At 42.3% G+C, this 24,004-nt stretch overlaps 1 protein-coding gene across 3 annotated transcripts in view; it reads right to left on the bottom strand.

Moving 5' to 3' along the window:
- Positions 1-24,004, bottom strand: part of LOC121005382 (gastrula zinc finger protein XlCGF26.1-like) — an 82,396-nt gene that overhangs the window by 50,416 nt on the left and 7,976 nt on the right. For 2 of the 3 annotated variants that reach the window (XM_040438098.1, XM_040438102.1), the window contains one exon: positions 21,921-23,460. The exons of the other annotated variant lie outside the window; for it this stretch is intronic. In XM_040438098.1, the coding sequence (XP_040294032.1) occupies positions 22,130-23,460 (1,331 nt within the window). In that variant the 3' untranslated portion in view covers positions 21,921-22,129. Of the gene's footprint in view, positions 1-21,920; positions 23,461-24,004 lie in introns of those variants that run through there. 3 annotated transcript variants of the gene reach the window in all.

Genomic DNA, 24,004 nt, shown 5'->3' with positions numbered 1-24,004 from the left:
GCCAAAAAAATGTCTGAATGGAGCCTTACAGAGGGGTGATCAATGACAGGGGGGTGATCAATGACAGGGGGGGTGATCAATGACAGGGGGGGTGATCAATGACAGGGGGGGTGATCAATGACAGGGGGGTGATCAATGACAGGGGGGTGATCAATGACAGGGGGGTGAACAGGGAGTCTATATGGGGTGATCACCACAGTCATTGATCACCCCCCCGGAAGGCTCCAGGGAGACGCCTGTATGTGTTTTGCAGATCCGATCCATCTATCAGTGGATCCGTAAAAATCATGCGGACATCTGAATGGAGCTTTACAGGGGGTTGATCAATGACAGGGGTGTAATCAATGACAGGGGGGTGATCAGGGAGTCTATATGGGGTGATAACCACAGTCATTGATCATGCCCCTGTAAGGCTTCATTCAGACGTCCGGATGCGTTTTGCGGATCCGATCCATCTATCAGTGCATCCGTAAAAATCATGCGGACATCTGAATGGAGCTTTACAGGGGGGTAATCAATGACAGGGGGGTGATCAGGGAGTCTATATGGGGTGATAACCACAGTCATTGATCATGCCCCTGTAAGGCTTCATTCAGACGTCCGGATGCGTTTTGCGGATCCGATTCATCTATCAGTGGATCCGTAAAAATCATGCGGACATCTGAATGGAGCTTTACAGGGGGGTAATCAATGACAGGGGGGTGAACAGGGAGTCTATATGGGGTGATAACCACAGTCATTGATCATGCCCCTGTAAGGCTTCATTCAGACGTCCGGATGCGTTTTGCGGATCCGATCCATCTATCAGTGCATCCGTAAAAATCATGCGGACATCTGAATGGAGCTTTACAGGGGGGTAATCAATGACAGGGGTGTAATCAATGACAGGGGGTGATCAGGGAGTCTATATGGGGTGATAACCACAGTCATTGATCATGCCCCTGTAAGGTTTCATTCAGACGTCCGGATGCGTTTTGCGGATCCGATCCATCTATCAGTGCATCCGTAAAAATCATGCGGACATCTGAATGGAGCTTTACAGGGGGGTAATCAATGACAGGGGGGTGATCAGGGAGTCTATATGGGGTGATAACCACAGTCATTGATCATGCCCCTGTAAGGCTTCATTCAGACGTCCGGATGCGTTTTGCGGATCCGATCCATCTATCAGTGGATCCGTAAAAATCATGCGGACGTCTGAATGGAGCTTTACAGGGGGTTGATCAATGACAGGGGGGTAATCAATGACAGGGGGGTGATCAGGGAGTCTATATGGGGTGATCAGGGGTGATCAGGGGCTAAAAAGGGGTTAATAAGTGACGGGGGGGGGGTGTAGTGTAGTGTAGTGGTGCTTGGTGGGACTTTACTGAGCTACCTGTGTCCTCTGGTGGTCGATCCAAACAAAGGGGACCACCAGAGGACCAGGTAGCAGGTATATTAGACGCTGTTATCAAAACAGCGTCTAATATACCTGTTAGGGGTTAAAAAAAACACATCTCCAGCCTGCCAGCGAACGATCGCCGCTGGCAGGCTGGAGATCAACTCTCTTACCTTCCGTTCCTGTGAGCGCGCGCGCCTGTGTGCGCGCGTTCACAGGAAATCTCGCGTCTCGTGAGATGACGCATATATGCGTGACTGTGCGCAGGGCTGCCACCTCCGGAACGCGATCCTGCGTTAGGCGGTCCGGAGGTGGTTAAAGGGGTTGTCCGAGATCAAAATGATTTTTTAAAAACAGTTTACTCACTATTACTAGCCGAGTCAAGGTTCCCCAGATGTATTTAGGTCGTTTTTACACTGCTGCATGGCTCCTACGGTCCCCAACAGATTGTTGACATAGTTGTTTATCTGTGTGATCACTTCCTGCCGCACTGCACTGTGGGTCCCAGCGCAGCACGGCATCTCCCACTTTCTACAGTCTAACATCTCGTCCCTGCACCCGCCCCCCTCATATCGTCCACTCCTCCATCTATCCGCCCCCTTATAGAAAGCTGCATGACCGGTGACGTCACCGGACTGGAGGGGCGTGGCTTAGCGCTATGTCGGCCAGCCTTGTTACCGCCCCTTCTTCAACTCTGCATAATTACTTAGGCTGCCGGTGACGTCACCGGACTGGAGGGGCGTGGCTTAGCGCTATGTAGGCCAGCCTTGTTACTGCCCCTTCTTCAACTCTGCATAATTACTTAGGCTGCCGGTGACGTCACCGGGCTCCCTGAGCAGCCGGAAGAAGAGGCTGCGATCACCTGCAAGGGACCCGGTACGTCACCGGGTCTAAGAAAACAATCACTTCCGGCTAATAATTTCATATATGAAAACTGGGCTTCACAAATATCTGTCAAGGGTAGGACATGCATGTATGTAATATGTATGTCACTATAGTACTATTGCAACCATGTCCCCAATCCCGGACAACCCCTTTAACTCTTGTGGAACACTTAAAGGGTTAACAAAGTTTGTAAAATCAGCTTTGAATACCTTGAGGGGTGTAGTTTCTAAAATGGGGTCACTTTTTGGAGTTTCTACTCTAGGGGTGCATCAAGGGGGCTTCAAATGGGACATGGTGTCAAAAAACCAGTCCAGCAAAAACTGCCTTCCAAAAACCATACGGCGCTCCTTTCCTTCTGCGCCCTGCCATGTGGCCATACAGCAGTATACGACCACATATGGGGCATTTCTATAAACTACAGAATCAGGGCAATAAATATTGAGTTTTGTGTGGCTGTTAACCCTTGGTTTGTTACGGGAAAAAATTGATTAAAATGGAAGATTTGCCCAAAAATAGCTGTTTTGGCATTGTTTTTATTTTTTATTATTTACAACGTTCATCTGACAGGTTAGATCATGTGCTATTTTTATAGAGCAGGTTCTTACGGACGCGATGATACCCAATATGTATACTTTTTTGTTATTTATTTAGGTTTTACACAATAATATCATTTTTGAGAGCCATAGTTTTTTCAGTTTTTAGGCGATTGTCTCAGGTTGGGTATCATTTTTGCGGGATGAGATGATGGTTAGATTGGTACTATTTTGAGGTGCATATGACTTTTTGATCGCTTGCTATGACACTTTTTGTGATGTAAGGTAACAAAAAAATAGCTTTTTTGACACCGTTTTTTATTTTATTTTATTTTTTACAGTGTTCACCTGAGGGGTTAGGTCATGTGGTATTTTTATAGAGCAGGTTCTTATGGACGTGGAAATACCTAATATGTCTACCTTTTTTTAATTTATCTAGGTTTTACACAATAATATAATTTTTGAAACAACAAAAAAAACATGTTTTAGTGTCTCCATAGTCTGAGAGCCATATTTATTTATTTTTTGGGGCGATTGTCTTATATAGGGGCTCATTTTTTGCGGGATGAGATGATGGTTAGATTGCCACCATTGTGGGGGGGCATACGCTTTTTTGATCGCTTGGTGTTGCACTTTTAGTGACGTAAGGTGACAAAACAAATGTTTTATTAGCACAGTTTTTATTTAATTTTTTTGACAGTGTTCACCTGAGGGGTTATGTCATATGATATTTTTATAGAGCAGGTCGTCACGGACGTGGCGATACCTAATATGTATACTTTCTTTTATTTTTTTAAGTTTTACACAATAATATCATTTTTGAAACAAAAAAAAAAATCATGTTATAGTGTCTCCATAGTCTGAGACCCATAGCTTTTTTATTTTTTGGGCCATTGTCTCATGTAGGGGCTCATTTTTTGCGGGATGAGGTGACGGTTTGATATGTACTATTTTAGCGTACATGCGACTTTTTTGATCACTTTTATAACTTTTTTTTGGGAAGTAAGGTGGGCAAAATTTCAATTTCCTCATAGTTTTTACTTTTTCATTTTTATGGCATTCACCGTGCGGGGAAAGTAACATGACCTTTTTATAGATCAGGTCGATACGGACGTTTTTTTTTATCTTTACTTTTTTTCACCTTTTTTTTTTTTGACCCAGACCCACTTGGCTCTTGAAGATCGAGTGGGTCTGATGTATACACTATATGTATACACTATATACTGTACTGTACTGAATTTTACTTACACTTTGTCTGAACAGATCTCTGCCTTTAGCACAGATCTGTTCAGCACCATGGACAGCAGGATGCCTGAGAAGGCGTCCTGTTGCCATGGGAACCTTCCCCTTCTGCCAGAACAGAGCAGGGCCCTCCCTCTGTGATCCCTTCCTGTCGGGTGGCTGCAAGGGCACAGCAGCCCCCCGATGGGAAAGGGAGCAAGCTCCCTGACTGTTAACCTCTTCCATAGAGCGGTCCGTACGGACCGCGGTATGGAAAGGGTTAAACGTCTGACATCACAGCACAGATGTCAGCCGTTTAAACCAGAGTGTCAGCAATGTGATGACACTCTGGTATACCCACTGGACGTCAATGAATATTCAAGAGGCGGGCGGTGCGGCAGGCGGGATCGCGATTGCTGACACTCTGGTATAAACGGCTGACATCTGTGACATCCCGCACCGCCTGCAACCCCCCCCCCCCCTTCCTGCACCACCCTCCAGCATAAAATCATTCAGCGGTACAGGGGAAGGGGTGAAAAATCTTTATTTTCAGCATTTTAAAGTTTCTGATCCCCGCGGTCAGAAACTGCAGAAAGCGCTGAAAACCGCAGGTCTGAATTGACCTGCAGTTTGCAGTGATCGCCGATACGGGGGGGTCACAGGACCCCCCTCGGCATTGACCCAAGGTGCCTGGCTGTGTGTAACAGCCGGGGTCTCAGCGCTGTCACCATGTCTGCAGACTATAGATGCCATCCACAGACCCCTCCACCATCACAATGTCCTGAAGAAGTATGTTAAAGAATCAGGTAAAGACTGGGACGTGAAGTTACCGTTAGTGCTCATGGCTATTAGAGCCACCTCAAGTACAGCTACCAAGATGTCACCCTTTGAGCTGATGACAGGTAGGAAAATGGTACTTCCACAACATTTGTTCTATCACACATCAGATCATAACCTGCATAATTAATGCAACCACAACACATCAGTATGTGGAAACTCTACGACATCTTTAACAAGCGTTTGCTTTCGCGCAAAAGAACCGTGAGAAAGTAGCCGTAAGTACTAAAACCTATTACGATCTTAAAACCATCAAGAAGGAATATGAGGTAGGAGATAAGAGTGTATCTTTATAATTTTGCCCGGGATTGGGTAAAAGAGAAGAAGTTCCTTCCGTCATGGAAAGGTCCGTATGGTATCATTGATAAAATATAACCTGTAGTCTACAAGGTTAAAATTGATATAGAAGATGGGTTCATAGAAAAATGGGTCCATGTAAATCAATTATGAGTGTGTCATCCTAGATCTCAATTGAGAATACTGGAGGGTGATGATGAAGAAGAGAAGTAATAAAGATATCGATAAAATGTGATCGATGATTGACATTATGATCTTCTCTCAGCTTACAGATGGTCAGATTTTATGATGAGTTATCAGAAATCCCTACATAACCTAACCAAGACCCGAAAATATCGATTATTAAGAGCATGTATTCATAATTTCATTTTCTTTAATAGAAAAATGATGGTCTGAACCAAGACATTGATCCGCCAAGACGATGATGACAATCAAAGATGCAGATATCGTGAGGATGGTGTTGATCCTTGATGTCCAGTTCAAGACTGTACTCGTCAGGGAACCGGATGCTTCAGCGGGAATCGTGACATATATATTTCAGGATTCGTATTGACAGAGAAGAAAAGTAAATCAGAAGATTTTTTTTTTTGTGAAGTATGGATACAAGGCTATACATCAGACGGAACTACCGTATATCCCAATTTTAGCTTGAAAAGGGTACCAAACCGGTATATTGCGCAGGTGAACAGAGTTCATGACAATGATGGCGTGATTTGTGGCAAATGCCGCTCTAACCTGCATGCCAAAGCCATTGGATACAGGATCTCTGTGATAATATACCTTTCCAAGATATACCGTATTTTTCCCCCCCAAAAGTGGGGGGACAGTGCCCCTGCATCTTATGGGGCGAATGCTGGCAATTTACATCGCAGTCTGCGATGCTGCAGCATTGCAGACTGCAATGTATTAGTGAGGAGGGAGGAGGGTCTGTAGTAGGCGGGGAGAGCGGCGGGGCCGTGCAGGCACTGTACTCTGGCCCGCCGCTCAGTATGTACTGCATACGTAGTGTTAATCATCGTATCTAAACTGCGCTCCCCCTGCGTACCGTACTTACCGGTACATGTCACGCTCCTGTAGTAAGCACTAGTAGCCAGCAGGCAGGCCGGGCTGCAGGCGGCCATAAACTCACTGAGGTCACGTGCCTTCTCCGCCTACTTCATTCATAAAGTAGGCGGAGCAGGCACGTGACCTTCGTGAGTTACGGCCGCCTGCAGCCCGGCCTGCCTGCTAGCTGCTAGTGCTTACTACAGGAGCGTGACGTGTACCGGTAAGTACGGTACACATGGGGAGCAGGGGGAGCGCAGTTTAGATCTGATGATTAACACTACGTATACTGTACATACTGAGCGGCGGGGCCAGAGTACAGTGCCTGCACGGCCCCGCCACTCTCCCCGCCTACTACAGACCCTCCTTAGGGATCTGTGGATGGGATAATGATGGGGGGGGGGTCTGTGGATGGCATTATGATGGGGGGATTTGTGGATGGGACTGTTATGGGGGGATCTGTGGATGACACATATAGCAGTGTCTGGGAGAAATTAAGTATACGGTTAAGGAATTGCATCACTGTGTTATTAAGATAACCCATTATATTATTGATGAGAATTACAGTATATTCTTTAGGTTATTTGATGTTTCTTGGTTGCATATCATATATTATTATATTGTTATTGTCACCGATTTTATAAGTAATTATCATTTTATTGTCACTAATTTTATATAGTCCTATATTTTATCTTATTTTGCACTGAATTATTATTAATAAATATATATATTTTGTATACTTGTTTCATTTTGTCTTCAATTCAATGCAGATCAAGAGCTCTAAGGAGCTTTTGTTTGTGAAAACAAATTAGAATCTCCTCTTTTATAGATCCTAATTTGTTTACATAAACTATTTAGACTGTTAATCAGAGCAGTATAAATATTCTGACAATCACCGACGGTAATATGGTTGAGCTTACGGAAGTCCAGACATGGCCTAAGAGTACCATCCTTTTTTTATTTTACAAAGAAAAACCCAGCAGCCACTGGGGATTTGGATGGTCTGATATGTCCCTTCGCCAAACTCTCTGTGATATTTTCTCGCATGGCCTTCCTTTCGGGTTACAAAAGATTATACAACCGAGATTTGGGCAGTTTAGCTCTGGGAATAAGATTGACGGGACAATCATACTCCCGATGCGAAGGTAACTCCTGGTTACCACTCTCAGAAAATACATCAGAAAATTTGGAAATGAACGAGGGTACAGTTTTAGTGGTAATCACAGAGAATGGTGTATTAAGATAGTTGTCTATGCAAAATTCACTCCAATCGAGAATCTGTCTCGCTTGCCAGTCGATGGTCGGGTTATGTTTGCTTAACCATGGTAAGCCCAAAACCAACGGAGCAGGCAGACCCTTCAAAACAAAACATGAAATTGCTTCCTGATGAAAATCACCCACTCTTAAATGGATGTCATTCACCACCTGCGACAAGCATTTCTGGGTAAGAGGTGCTGAATGAATTGCAAAGACAGAAATACTTTTCTCTAATGCACTAGTAGTCAACCCATGAATACGAACAAACTATCCATCAATCAGGCTAACCCCTGCCCCACTGTCGATAAATACCTTGATTTCCACAGTTTTGGACTCTAGTGCCACCTCGGCAGACAGGAGAAATCGGGTACTACCAGTAAATGACAAAAGTAAGTTTTCTTGATCCTCACCCACACCACCAATAGTAATTTGGGGATTAAACATTTTTTTATTTTTTTTCACCTTGACGCTGAATGTACGGACAAATTTTTACAAAATGTCCCTTCTTTACACAACAAAAACAGACTCCCTTCATATGACCAAAGCTCTTGCCAGCAGTCCTAGGAGTAGCGCCCCCTAACTGCATAGGCTCAACACAAGGCGTAACCACGGTGTCTCTTTACCATAGTGTCAACGGAAGCTGCCACCTTATTTGACAGTACGTCCTGAGGGTGAGGACCCTTAGAAATCTCCTTCAGGCGTCTATCAAGATGTACAGCAAGGGACATAGCTGCTTCCAATGACTCAGGTTTTTCATGATAGGCCAACGCGTCCTGCAGCCTCTCAGATAGACCCTGACAGAACTAGCCACGGAGAGCAGGATCATTCTACTCCGTATCCGCAGCCCATAGAAACATAGAAACATAGAATGTGTCGGCAGATAAGAACCATTTGGCCCATCTAGTCTGCCCAATATATCTGAATACTATGGATAGCCCCTGGCCCTATCTTATATGAAGGATAGCCATATGCCTATCCCATGCACGCTTAAACCCCTTCACTGTATTTGCAGCTACCACTTCTGCAGGAAGGCTATTCCATGCATCCACTACTCTCTCAGTAAAGTAATACTTCCTTATATTACTTTTAAACCTTTGCCCCTCTAATTTAAAACTGTGTCCTCTTGTGGTAGTTTTTCTTCTTTTAAATATGCTCTCCTCCTTTACCGAGTTGATTCCCTTTATGTATTTAAAAGTTTCTATCATATCCCCTCTGTCTCTTCTTTCTTCCAAGCTATACATGTTAAGGTCCTTTAACCTTTCCTGGTAAGTTTTATCCTGCAATCCATGTACTAGTTTAGTAGCTCTTCTCTGAACTCTCTCTAGAGTATCTATATCCTTATGGAGATATGGCCTCCAGTACTGCGCACAATACTCCAAGTGAGGTCTCACCAGTGTTCTGTACAGCGGCATAAGCACTTCACTCTTTCTACTGCTTATACCTCTCCCTATACATCCAAGCATTCTGCTGGCATTTCGTGCTGCCCTATTACATTGTCTTCCCACCTTTAAGTCTTCTGAAATAATTACTCCTAAATCCCTTTCCTCAGATACTGAGGTCAGGACTGTGTCAAATATTCTATATTCTGCCCTTGGGTTTTTACGCCCCAGGTGCATTATCTTGCACTTATCCACATTAAATTTCAGTTGCCAGAGTTCTGACCATTCTTCTAGTTTTCCTAAATCCTTTTCCATTTGGCGTTTCCCTCCAGGAACATCAACCCTGTTACATATCTTTGTGTCATCAGCAAAAAGACACACCTTCCCATCGAGGCCTTTTGCAATATCACTTATGAAGATATTAAACAAAATTGGTCCCAGTACAGATCCCTGTGGAACCCCACTGGTAACATGACCTTGTTTTGAATGTTCTCCATTGACTACAACCCTCTGTTGTCTGTCACTCAGCCACTGCCTAATCCACTCAACAATATGGGAGTCCATGCTCAATGACTGCAGTTTATTGATAAGTCTTCTATGTGGGACAGTGTCAAAAGCCTTACTAAAATCTAGATATGCAATGTCTACTGCACCTCCACCGTCTATTATTTTAGTCACCCAGTCAAAAAAATCTATAAGATTTGTTTGACATGATCTCCCTGAAGTAAACCCATGTTGTTTTTCATCTTGCAATCCATGGGATTTTAGATGTTCCACAATCCTATCCTTTAATAGGGTTTCCATTAATTTGCCTACTATTGATGTCAGACTCACTGGTCTATAGTTGCTCGATTCCTCCCTACTACCTTTCTTGTGAATGGGCACGACATTTGCCAATTTCCAATCTTCCGGGACGACTCCTGTTACTAATGATTGGTTAAATAAATCTGTTAGCGGTTTTGCCAGCTCACCACTAAGCTCTTTTAATAATTTTGGGTGTATCTCATCAGGCCCCTGTGACTTATTTGTCTTCACCTTAGACAGCAAACTTAGAACATCTTCCTCTGTAAAGATACATGCATCAAATGATTTATTAGTCATCCTTTCTAGTGGAGGTCCTTCTCCTTTTTCTTTTGTAAAAACTGAACAGAAGTATTCATTAAGGCAGTCGGCTAGCCCTTTATTCTCTTCTACATACCTTCCGTCCTTTGTTTTTAATTTAGTTATTCCTTGTTTTAATTTCCTTTATTCATTTATATATCTGAAGAATGTCTTATCCCCTTTTTTCATAGACTGAGCTAGTTTTTCTTCTGCCTGCGCTTTAGAAGTTCTTATAACTTGCTTGGCCTCTCTCTGCCTAATCTTGTAGATTTCCTTATCTTCATTGCTCTGGGTTTTTTTATAATTACAAAATGCTAGCTTTTTATTTTTAATGATTTGGGCCACTTCTGCTGAGTACCACAGTGGTCTCTTCCTTTTTTGCTTTTACTGACAAGTCTAATGCAATTTTCTGTTGCCTTCAATAATGCACCTTTTAAGTAGTCCCATTTCTCCTGGACTCCATGTAATCCGTTCCAGTCTGATAAGGACTCATTTATGACTAATTTCATTTTTGAAAAGTCTGTTTTTCTAAAATCTAAAACTTTTGTTTTTGTGTGGTGGGACTCTTTCACAGTTCTTATATTAAACCACACTGACTGGTGATCACTAGATCCCAAGGTTTCGCCTACAATGACATCATATACCGAATCCCCATTTGTGAATACCAAATCCAAAATGGCCTCCCTCCGGGTTGGCTCCTCGACCACTTGTTGTAGAGATAACCCCAGTAGGGAATTTAGAATATCTGTACTCCTGGTAGAACTTGCTATTTTGGTTTTCCAGTTTATATCTGGAAGATTGAAATCTCCCATAATGATAACTTCTCCTTTCATTGTCATTTTAGCTATTTCTTCAACTAGTAGATCATCTAGTTCTTTAACTTGACCAGGTGGTCTATATATCACACCTACACGAGTTACTGCATGGTTAGCAAACTGCAACGTAACCCAAACTGACTCTATGTTGGCCTCACCAACTTGTATTAGGTTAGATTTAATGCTATCTTTCACATACAGGGCCACTCCTCCTCCTTTCTTGCCTTCTCTGTCTCTTCTGTATAAAGAGTACCCTGGTATGGTTATGTCCCAGTCATTTCTTTCATTAAACCATGTCTCCGTAACAGCCACTAAATCTACATTCTCAGATGCCTTTATTGACCCAAGTTCATTGATTTTTTTACCTAAACTGCGAGCATTTGTAGACAGGACTCTGAGCTTATCATTTCTTAACCTCTGTGCTTCTGACCTGTTCTGGCATTGTTTCGGGGGGCAATTGGACTCTTTTATTTTCACTCTTTTGCCCCCCCTTCCTAGTTTAAATACTCTTCCGCAAATTCTTGGAGTTGTTCACTAAGTACATTTGTTCCTTTGAGAGAAAGATGCAAACCATCTTTTTTGTACAGTTCCTTTCTATTCCAAGTAGAGCTATCATGAGAAACAAAGCCAAATCCTTGCTCTTGACACCATTTACCAAGCCATATGTTGAACGACTTTATGCGCCTCTGCCTATCATTCCGAACATTATGCACAGGCAGAACTTCAGAAAATGAAATGGTGGATGCAAAATCCTGTACGTCATTACCAAGTGTGATAAAAGATTGCTTCACCTCTGACACTTCATTGCAAGCCAGGTCATTTGTCCCTAGATGGACAAGAACATCCACGTCCCCTTCCTGCTTTGCTTGCTTAACAATATTAATAATACGTCTTCTATTTCTTCTAGCAGTAGCCCCAGGGAGACATCTCACAAAACCATTTTCTTTAAGCTCCACACTTCTTATGATTGAATCACCCAGCAACAGCTGCTTCCTTTGAGACTTCCCTTTATCTTTTTTGTTGCATACATTAGACATAGGAGTCGATGGTTTCTCACCCTCTGTGCTTAAGTCCATATCCATGTTGTCCTAAATTCAGAGCAATAGATCTTCGCGGAGCGCTCTCCCTGCCGTAAACCACGTAACTTGGTCTCGGCCTGAGAGATCCAATCCGGGTTTTGTAAATAAGACCCAAGGCTCTAAAAAATTCATCTACCGACTGGAGGGATGGTGATCCGGTCAGCAGAGAAAAAGACCAATACCCACACGTTGATACTCATCCCCAGAAGAGTATGGATGCAGCTTAAAGTACAATTTACACGACTCTGTCTGGGAAGGCAACCTTAGGTTAAGGGCAGGCCTGGTACCCACCACCGGAACCAGCCGCCTGTGGTCTCTGAATGTGCAAGACTGTCACGCGGAGGTGTGCTACCCCCTGCAGCTGTCCGACCAGTGCAGACATAGGATCCATAGCTGCACTGACCTGAACAAAAATGGCATTTTTCGGGGCGGTAAGATAATGTCACGGATGAGGTATAGGAGGAAACACCACACTGACAACCAGGAGGGAAAAGGAAAGCCACTAGGCCTCAATGCTAGGGAAAGGTCACCTCCTAAAGTACCCTGCTCCTGGATCTGACTCCTAACCGTATGGGCACCCCTTGAAGGTAGGAATGACCATACCCTGGAACCTGGGACCCTGGAGACCCTAAAGAGCCCTATGGATATTGGCAGGGCTAAGACAACCCGTTCCTTCCCAGATGAAGAAACAAGCGTCTCCCTGAGGCCTAGTAACAACCAACAAGGAAGGGAAAACACAAACGTGACACTTAACTTCTGTAGTGTGATGGCCGAGCAGGAACACCAGAGAGGACAACACACCAGCTCTTCCAAAACCAAATGAAGCTATCTTACCGCAAAGTCAGAAGGGTGGGGTAAGACTAAATAGGGTAGAAGTAATGACTACTAAGCTAAACCTGAAACAAGGGATGTGGTCATTAACAACAACACTGAATCAAGAGTAATCAAAGAAGTTGTTAGATTCCTCCACGCTCCGTCAGTCTCCTTGATCTCCTGACATCTGTCACGGAAGGGACCGTGACAGTTATAAGGCAATAGCCAAACCAATCTAAATACATCATTCTAAAGTGAGAAAGATTATTCACAAGTGGAAACTTTCAAGGATTGAAGGTGTCCCCGCAAATTCATCCCAAGTTCAGACCATGCAATCCTCAGAGAAATTGCAAAAAAAACAAAAAACAAGAGCTACAGCTAAAACTCTACAGGCCTCAGTTACCATGTTAAATGTTCAGGTTTATGACTATACAGCTAAAATGAGGCTGAACAAGTATGGCTTGCTTGGAAGGTTTGCCAAGAGAAAGCCTCTACTTTCTCAAAAGAACATGGCAGCACGACTTAAGTTTACAAAATTGCATCTGAACAAACCACAAGACTTCTGGAACAGTGGGGGAGATTTATCAAACTGGTGTAAAGTAGAACTGGATTAGTTGCCCATAGCAACCAATCAGATTCCACATTTCATTTTTCACAGCTACTTTGGAAAATAAAAGGAGGAATGTGATTGGTTGCTATGGGCAACTAAGCCTGTTCTACTTTACAACAGTTTGATACATCTCCCCCAATATCCTTTGGACCAGAGTGGAGATATCTGGCCCTAACACACAGGGCAACATTTGACAAGAAGCAAACATAGCATATCAGCACAAACGCCTCACCCCAACTGTAAAACATGGTGATGGTGGGGTGATTATTTGGTTTTGTTTTGCAGCCACCTTGCACTCATTTGTGGACATTTATCAAAACTGGTGAGTTGGAAAGGAGAGGAAAACTGGCTTAGTTGCCCATTTGCAACCAATTAGATTGATCCTTTCATTTTTCAAAGGAGCTTTGAAAAATTAAACATGCAGTCTGACTGGTCACTATGGGCAACCAAGCAAGTTTTTTCTCAGCAGTAGTTTTGATAAATGTCCCCCATTGAGTATATACCAAAGTATTCTAGAGTCAAATGTGGGGCCATTTATCCAACTGCTAAAGCCTGACTGAAACTAGGCCATGCAACAGGACAGTGACCCCAAGCACACCATCAAATCTACAGAGTGACTGAAAAAGAAAAGAATTAAGGTGCTGCAATGGCTCAGTCAAAAACCAGACCTAAACCCAATTGAAATACTGTGGCAGGGCTACACACCTCAATGAACTGAAGCAACGCTGTAAAGAAGAGTGGACCAAAATTCCTCCAGAACAATGTAAGAGACTTTAAAGTTATTGCTGCTAAAGGTGGTTCTACAAGCTGCTGATTCATGGGGCATGTATAGTTTCACACATGGCTTCATTTTTGTGTGTTGTTCACCTGAGGTCGTATCTTCCTATTTTTAAGACTTTCTAAGGAACAGATTTTTATTATTATTAAGCCCTGATACATAAAACCCTCAAATTCAAAGAGAGTGTAGTTAGTTTTTTTGCATAATCTTTTGTAGGTTATGAAAGCCAAAATTTTAACAATTAGTTTGAAACTAAAAGGAAGGAGGTGAGCTGATTGCTGTGGGTCTGCCTTCTCATAGCTGCCATCACCAACTGCATTTAGACTGGTCATTCAAATGCATGGCTGTCCGTGTAACCACTGGTTCTACCAGAGCAGTTCTATGTTCTGGCACAAAGAGGCCGATCCTGAGCACACGGGCCCCTCTGAGAAGACCATACACTATAACTCTGAATACTCATAGGACTTTTTGTCATAAGACAACCCCTCTAAAAAGGATTTCTCCAGGAAAATGACTAAATCGCATCTTTCAGCGACCACTCTGGCTGTGGCAGGTCACTGTCTGATTTTGTAATGTCTATATTCCCTATTAAATAAAAATTCTGAACGATCTTTTCCTATAACTGTGTTGTTTCATTCCTGTTATTTCTTCGGAATATTCTTTAATAAATTGACATTCCCCTTGTCAAAGGGAATGTGTCTCTATAGTCTCTCATTATCAGCGCTGACTAGACAGGGTGTGAGAATGCCCCCCACCCCAAACTGTTAACACCCAGTTGTCAAATGAATTCCTACATTTCTAAAGGGAACCGCACAATGCAGAGTTCTAAAATAAGAAGTTACAAAGTTACTTCATGAAGAACCTAAGTAGTTAACTATATGTTAGGTGCACTGGCAAAGTCTTTAGTAATAATACCACTATACAGTGACACCAATGTAAAATGAATTAATAATGCAGCCATACAGTTAATGAAGAACACCACCATACAGTGACTTAGTAATGGTTGTATACAATAGAATGCAGTACTGATTCACCTTTTTTCTATATGGCCCAGACCACCATGATGTCTTTTTCCTCCTATGAAGCAGGCGATTGTCCATTACAAAGAAAAAAACTGGGAGACCCCCATTTTGCAATCATTTTGCTCTTCTCTCCCTATACTTTTTCATAGATAAACTTACCCCTTTCTCTCCCATAAAGCACCATTGTTGACCACAACTGGAACCTTACAGCACTGGAGTCATGTTCTGACACTAAGCTTCTCCATTCTTGCACATTTTTACTCCAGATTTCCTTCTACAGAAAACACATAGCTAAAATGTAATTTGCATTTTTTGATATTTATTAAAGTACACAATCTCATCATTACAATATCACCTTTGCGACAAATACTCCATTTTTTTTTTTTATGTTTCCAAGATATTTCCGAACTGGGTAAAATAGGCTTGTAGTACACTAGATGGCCAAAATATGTGGACACAGTGACCATCGCCATGACATCTATATGAGCTTGCTGGACATCCCATTCCAAAACCATGGGTGTTGATATGAAGTTGGGCTATAACAGGGTCCACTCATGTGGGAAGACTTTGTACGTTATTTTGGGGTGTGTCTTTAGGAATCTGTGTCCATTCAGCCAAAAGACTATTTGTAAAGTCAGGAACTGATGTTGGACTAGATCTGGTCTGCAATTAGGCACTGCAATTCATTCCGAAGGTGTTCTATTGGGTTGTGCAATAGCATTGATATTACCCTTCAATGGAAAAAAAAGAGGCCAAAATGTGCAGTTGGCACTATGCATTTCATTAGGTGTCAGCCAAACCCTGATTCATCCATGAGACTGTCATACAGAGAAACGTGATTCATTACTCCAGATAACACCTTTGCACTTCTACATAAAACAGTGCGGCACCAGCATTTGGCATTTTTTCATGGTTAGCTTAGTGTGCAGAAGATCGCCCAAGGAAACCTACTCTATGGAGATCCAGACACACAATTCTTGTGCTGATGTCACATTCAGATGCAGTTTGGAACTCAGTAGTGAGTGATGCAATAGAGGTTAGGTGAGTTTTATGTGTTACAGTTCAGGACTGTGTATCCCCGCTCTATTGTCTACCACAGGGATCAGCAACCTCCAGCACTCCAGCTGTTCAGAAACTACAACTCCCAGAATACTTCATTCTCTTCTGTGGGAGTAAGAGGAACAGCTAAACACGTTTACATGTTGGGAGTTGTAGTTTCAAAGCAGCTGGAGTGCCAAAGGTTGCTGATCCCTCGTCTACCATTTTGGAGCTAAAGCTTTTGTTTCTCCTAGACACTTCCATTCCACAACAACAGCACTTACAGCTGACTGGGGCAAATCTAGCAGCCTAGAGATCTCACAAACTGCCTGGAAAAGGTGGCATCCTATAAGAGTGCCAGGTTTAGAGTCACTGAAATCTTCAGTATGACCCATATCAGTACTACCTGCGTAAACACCGAAGCTTAGTAGTCAGGAGTCCACATACTTTTGGCCATTTAAAGGGGATGTGCCATTAGAGAATGATCTATAGTTTAAATCACGTTTTTATGTTTAACATAAATAATTTTTGATGACATTTTTAATTCTCCATGTCAATACCTATATTTAAACAAAAAACATAAAGTCCTGCAGTTATCGCACTGGCCACTAAGCCTAAAAATAGGCGCCACTTCTTGGTCTGTATAGATGAATTTACTGCAATCACCTTCTTATCTGTCATTCTAATCCAGCCTGTAATGATATCACCTCTGTGTAGAGATAAGATAGGATCCACCATTCACAATAGGTCATTGTCAGAGCTGATCTATTCTTTCCTTATACAATGACGTCTGCACAGGTCACAGAGCATGTCTCGGAAACTCTCCCATAGAAGTCAATGAGGTCCCTTCCTAAACATTTTGTCTATGAACCATGTGGCTGCCGTAAAGCAATTTTCTTTTTTATTTATTTATAAATGATGTTAAGAACAGCTCAGGCAAGATGGCCGCCCCCATAATCGTGTCCAGGAAATAAATAAATAAATCTGTAATCAGAAAATAAAAACAAAATTAGAAAAAATAAAAAAAATTATATGTTTTAACTGGGAGATACAATTTTTGGTTTAAGGTGCTATTTCACCTCTGCAGTCCAGCCGTGGGTAGCTACTGTTTTACAGCTTACTGCCACACTATGAAACAATGGCAAGTCCAGGCTGTGTGAGGTAACTGCACATGTACCGTAATTACACCTAGAATTGTATTTGCTAAAATATTTTGAAGAAAACAGATTAATAAAGTTTGAAGGGGTTCTGCAGTTCTTTTAAACTGATGATCTATCCTCTGGATAGATCATCAGCATCTGATCGGTGGGGGTCCGATCAGCTGTTTGAGAAGGCAGCAGCGCTGGCAGTAGCGCCGCGACCTTCTTGCTGTTTACCACAGGCCCAGTGATGTCACGACTGGTATCAACTGGACTGGGCGCAGCTAAGCTCTATTCAAGTGAAAAAAGCTTAGCCCCGCCCAGGCCAGTCATACTAGTTGTCACATCACTAGGCCTGAAGGAAACCGAGAGAAGGCCGCGACGCTGCTGCTTTCTCAAACAGCTGATCGGCGGGGGTCCCAGGTGTCGGACCCCCACCCATCAGATGCTGATGATCTAGTCAGAGCTTAGTTCATCAGTTTAAAAGAACTGCAGAACCCCTTTAATTTAGGAAGACATACTTAAATAGCAAAACAATAAAAATGAAATGAAAATTGTTATCTACAGTGAATTTGTTATGGTGACTGAAGACCAGTTATTGAAATATACAGCTAGTGCTTAGGTTGAAACAATAAATTGTTTAGCGTTATCTTTTCATAGTACTTCTTCTGCTCCCCATGTCAAACAAGGTGAGATTTTTAAGAAAACATTCTCCACCCTGACACCATTAAAAGGATTATCCTGGAAAAGATAATGATGACTTATCAGTCTGCTTTTTCAGGACGCCGCTGAGCTCACCGGAGCTCTGATGAGCCCTGTACATTGTATAGCAGCTGTGCTTTGTATTGCAGCTCAGCCCCATTCACTTAAAGTGGACCTTTCATGGGTCCAGACATTATGAAATAACTAGAAGGACATGTAAGGCACTGTGCACAGATGTAATATTGCTCACTAGTTTGTCTGGGCGCCGCTCCATTCGCCCGCTGTGCCCCCCTGCAGTTTTCTCGGATGGTATGCTAATGAATAGTATCGGTACAGGGAGGAGACTGCCCTGTTTCTCAATGGGCGTCTCCTCTTCCCTGGCTGTAGCGCGGTCCAATCGCAGCAGAGTGTCACAGCCAGGGAGAAAAAAAATCCTTCTCCCTGGCTGTGATGCTCTCCACTGTGATTGGACCGTGCTATAGTCAGGGAGAAGGAGAGGCCCATTGAGAAACAGGGCAGTCTCCTCCTCCCTGTACCGATACTATTCATTAGCATACCATACGGGAAAACTGCAGGGGGCACAGCGGGCGAACGGAGTGGAGCCTAGACACACTAGTAAGCAATATTACATCCATGCACAGTGCCCTACATATCCTGCTAGTTATTGGCAACTAGGCCACATGACCGATGTACTGTGATGTCATTTGCCTAGGAAGAGACCTCATCACTAGTGTTGAGCGCGAATATTCGAATAACGAATATTTTTAGCGAATATCGCAACTTCGAGAATTTGCGAATATTTCTAATATAGTGCTATATATTCGTCATTTTCTCCATCTGAACACATCATTCCTTCCTGCTTAAAATGCTTGTGGGCCAATGACTCATTGGCCCACAAGCAAGAAGCAGGGAGGAATCAAGAGTTTAGATGGTAAAAAATAACGAATATTTTAAAAAACTAATATATAGCACTATATCGAATTCCCCCAATTAGTACAGTTATTGCCCTTCGGCATACTCCTCCCCAACAAGCGTCCCCGTCACCATGGGAACGCCTGGTGGTTAGAATATACCATCGGATCTGAGTTTTCACGATCTAACTCAGATCCGATGGTATATTCTAACCCCCAGGCGTTCCCATGGTGATGGGGATGCTTGAAGTTAGAATATACCGCCAGGGCGCTGCGATCCGCGCAATTAACCCCTCAGGTGCGGGTTAATGGCGCTGATCACAGCACCCTGTGCGCCCTCCCCCCCACCTCCCCAGTATTAAAATAACTGGTGGCCAGTGCGCCCCCCCCCTCCCCAGTATTAAAATAATTGGTGGCCAGTGCGCCCTAACCCCCCCTGGCAGTGGAGTTTCACTCAGCAGCATTTACTTACCTGCGGGGCTCTCCTCCTTCTGAGAACTCACAGGTCTATGCGCCGCATATGCCTTCAGCAATGCGCCGCATAGACCTGTGAGTTCTCAGAAGGAGGAGAGCCCTGCAGGTAAGTAAATGCTGCTGAGTGATTAACTAACTATGGCAACTAGGACTTCAGTAGCGTCCTGGCTGCCATGGTAACCGATCGAAGCCCGGCCATTAAGCTGGGACTCGATCGGAACTGCCTGCTGCCACCAATGACGGGGGGGAAGGGGGACCCTGTGGCCACTGCCAGGGGGGAAGGGGGACCCTGTGGCCACTGCCAGGGGGGGAGGGGGACCCTGTGGCCACTGCCAGGGGGGAGGGTGACCCTGTGGCCACTGCCAGGGGGGGAGGGGGACCCTGTGGCCACTGCCACCAATGATTTTAATACTGGGAGGGAGGGGGGGTTAGGGCGCACTGGCCACCAATGATTTTAATACTGGGGAGGGGGGGTTAGGGCGCACTGGCCACCAATTATTTTAATACTGGGGAGGTGGGGGGGAGGGCGCACAGGGCGCTGTGATCCGCGCAATTAACCCGCACCTGAGTGGTTAATTGCGAGGATCACAGCGCCCTGGCGGTATATTCTAACTTCAAGCGTCCCCATCACCATGGGAACCCCTGGTGGTTAGAATATACCATCGAATCTGAGTTAGATCGTGAAAACTCAGATCCGATGGTATATTCTAAACACCAGGCGTTCCCATGGTGACGGGGACGCTTGTTGGGGAGGAGTATGCCGATGGGCAATAACTGTACTAATCGGGGTAAAAAAAATGAATATTCTAAAAAACGAATATATGTGATATAGTGCTAGATATTTGTTTTTTAGAATATTCGTCATATTGTAAGACAAGAATATTTAGCAACATAGCGAATATTTGTGAATTACACATATAGACTGAAATTTCACTAATGTAGTGCTATATTAGTGAATTATAGCACATTAGTGAAATTGCAGTCTATGTGTATTTTACGAATATTCGCTATATTGCTATAACTTAGTTTTTTAGAATATTCGTCATATTCTAAAACAAAAATATATAGCAATATGGGGAATATTCGTAAAATACACAAAATCGCAATACGCGATTAATTAAATTGCATATTATTCGCGATAAATAGCATAATGACGAATATTCGATTTTGACGAATATTCAATCGAATATTCGCGAAATATTGCGAAATCGAATATGGCACCTCCCACTCATCACTACTCATCACTCATACAGCACACCAGCCTCTTCTAACAGTTGATTGGCGGTGGTCCCAGTTGACAGACCTCTGCAGATCTGATACTAATGACTAGTGTTGGGCGCGAATATTCGCGATGCGAATATTTCGCGCGAATATCGTGTATTCGCGAATATTTAGAATATCGTTCTATATATTCGCGAAATCGAATATTCGTTTTTTTTCTTTTTTTTTTTATTATATTTTTTTCTTTCCCACTTCCCTAAAGTTGTTCTTAGTAAGTGCTAAGTAGCATGAAGATTTCAACTTAGCACTGCTATACTCCATATTCTAGCCTAATATGGAATATAGCTGTGCTAAGTTAGCACTGCTATATTCCATATTAGGCTAGAATATGGAGTATAGCAGTGCTAAGTTGAAATCTTCATGCGAATATTTCGTGTTATATAAGTCGCATCGCAATTTCGACTTTTTCAAATGTTCTTAATATTGCTCTAACTTTGTCTTTTAGAAATTTCGTAATATTGCTCTAACTTCGTCTCTTAGAATATTACGAATATTCTAAAAGACGAAGTTAGAGCAATATTACGAAATTTCGTAAAATACACATATAGATTGTAATTTAGCTAATATAGTGCTATAATCCCTTTTTTTTCCTGTAATTTTTTTTTGCCTCTTCTGAACTTAAGTTTTGTAAAATATGTACACTATTAAAAATTATTACTATAGCAGTATATTAGCTTAAATACAATCTATGTGTATTTTACGAAATTTCGTAATATTGCTCTAACTTCGTCTTTTAGAATATTACGAATATTCTAAAAGACGAAGTTAGAGCAATATTAAGAACATTTGCAAAAGTCAAAATTGCGATGCGAGTAATATAACACGAAATAGTCGCATGAAGATTTCAACTTAGCACAGCTATATTCCATATTCTAGCCTAATATGGAATATAGCAGTGCTAACTTAGCACAGCTATATTCCATATTAGGCTAGAATATGGAATATAGCAGTGCTAAGTTTAAATCTTCATGCGACTATTTCGTGTTATATTACTCGCATCGCAATTTCGACTTTTGCAAATGTTCTTAATATTGCTCTAACTTCGTCTTTTAGAATATTCGTAATATTCTAAGAGACGAAGTTAGAGCAATATTACGAAATTTCGTAAAATACACATATTAGCCTAGCCATAGTCAATAGTCATTAGCATAGGAACGTTGCCTTATACTATCAAGATAAATTTTCGCAATATGCGAAAAAATTATTTCGCGATAATTGGAATAATTGCGAATATTCGATTTCGACGAATATAACACGAATATTCATGCGAATATTCGCGAAATATCGCGAAATCGAATATGGCACCTCCCGCTCATCACTACTAATGACCTATCCTGAGGCTATATCATCTATATCTATTCCTGGATAACCCCTTTAAAGCTGTTCCTCTCTCCCTCTGTGATGTGACATCCATGATGTTCAACAAGACTAATGTAAGGATTTCTTGAAGTTCAAAAATTATATCCCTTTCGCTGAGAAGAGTTCTCTGAAATAAAGGTTATGGTGGAAATGTTCTACATAGAGGAGATTACTTTTTACACAGACACAGATGGCTTTTCAAAGTTGCAAACTTTCTGATGATCAACAAGGTAAGCCTTCCGTGTGTAACACTTTCCACACTGAGAACATGAAAATGGCTTCTCCCCCATGTGAGATCTCTCATGTTGGACTAGGACCGATTTGTGTGAAAAACGTTTTCCACACATTGAGCATGAAAATGGTTTATCCCCCGTGTGAATGCTCTGATGTTCAACTAGACTAGCTTTCCGTGTAAAACACTTTCCACACTCAGAGCAAGAAAATGGTTTTTCTCCTATGTGACTTCTCTCATGTTGGACAACAGCTGTTTTGTGTGAAAACCGTTTTCCACACGCAGAGCAGGAAAACCTCTTCACCCCCATGTGAATTCTCTGATGCTCAACAAGGTTAGCCTTCCGCGAGAAACATTTCCCACACTCAGGACAAGGAAAAGGCTTCTCCCCAGTATGAATTTTTTGGTGCGTAACAAGGTTAAACTTCAACATAAAGCATTTTCCACAGTCAGAACATGAAAATGGCTTCTCCCCAGCATGAATTTTCAGGTGCTTATCAAGCTTACACTTTTTTGCAAAACTTTTCCCACACTCAGAACATAAAAATGGCTTCTCCCCTGTGTGAACTCTCTGATGTTTCACAAGGTTAGACCTTCTTGTAAAGCATTTTTCACACTCAGAACATGAAAAGCACTTCTCTCCTGTGTGAATGCTTTGATGTTGAAGAAAATCAGATTTCTTTGCAAAACTTTCCCCACACTTAATGCACAGAAACAGTTTATTGCCCGCGTGATACGTTCTCTCGTGTCTAAACAGTTCAGATTTTCTAGCAAACCATTTTTTACACTCTAAACATGAAAACGGCTTTTCTCCACTGTGAATTTTCTGATGTTGGGCTAGAGTAGACTTTAGCCTAAATCGTTTCCCACATTCAGAACAAGAAAATGGCTTCTCCCCTGTGTGAATTCTCATATGCTGAATAAAACCACTTTTCTGGGTAAAGCATTTCCCACAATCGGAACACGAAAATGGTTTCTCCCCAGTGTGAATTCTTAGATGTCGAAGAAGATTTGCTCGATTTTTGAAGTACTTCCCACATTCTGAACAAGGGTATAATCTACCATCTCTGTGATCTTCACTAGTAACCATGAATGAATGATCCAGAGAATGTTCATCATATGGGGGATTAAATAGTAGATCACTACTGGGAAGAACTGACGATATATCTGGAGTAAAGTAATGATGTCCTGGAAAATCTTGTGTAAAATTATTAACTGTTCTTTTACAATCTGGAGTCAGATGACCATTTGTAGAATCTGTAGCGCTCAGTAAACCTGATGAATCAAAAAGAAATTAAATTAGTCATTTACTTCTGGGAATCGGAGATAGACTATAATAAATATAATCTTTCATTGTAGCTAATGCCACCTCAGTTTTCAAATGTTGATGCAAGAAAAAAAGTAAAATGCTAAAGCCAGTATTGTCACATATCCGAGAAGCTACTGTTTAAAGCTCTCATGTTTCAACTACTCTGTTACAGCGGGTAATGGCAAAGGATGAAAAACATTCTGGACATCTATACGTCTTGAAGGAAAGCCCTTTGTCATGGTAAATATAAAAAGCATAGTTATTCCCAAAGCCATCATTACGAGGTAGCATGGTGACTTGGTGACTCATTGGTTGGCACTGTTGCCTTGCAGCACATGGACTCTTGTGTTTGAAAGTGATATTTGTATGGAGTTTGTATATTCTCTACATGTTTGTATTTCATCTGGTTTCCTCCCACATTCAAAAAATATTCACACTGGGTATCTGGCTTTTTCTGAGATGTTAGTGCTATATAAGCAATGAATGCGAAAAAGACGTCAGAAAAATCTG

Source organism: Bufo bufo, chromosome 6, assembly GCF_905171765.1.
Source record: "Bufo bufo chromosome 6, aBufBuf1.1, whole genome shotgun sequence".
NCBI classification, from domain to species: Eukaryota; Metazoa; Chordata; class Amphibia; order Anura; family Bufonidae; genus Bufo; species Bufo bufo.
The sequence above is the reverse complement of the archived record's forward strand: the minus strand, read 5'-3'. Positions and strand labels throughout refer to the sequence as shown.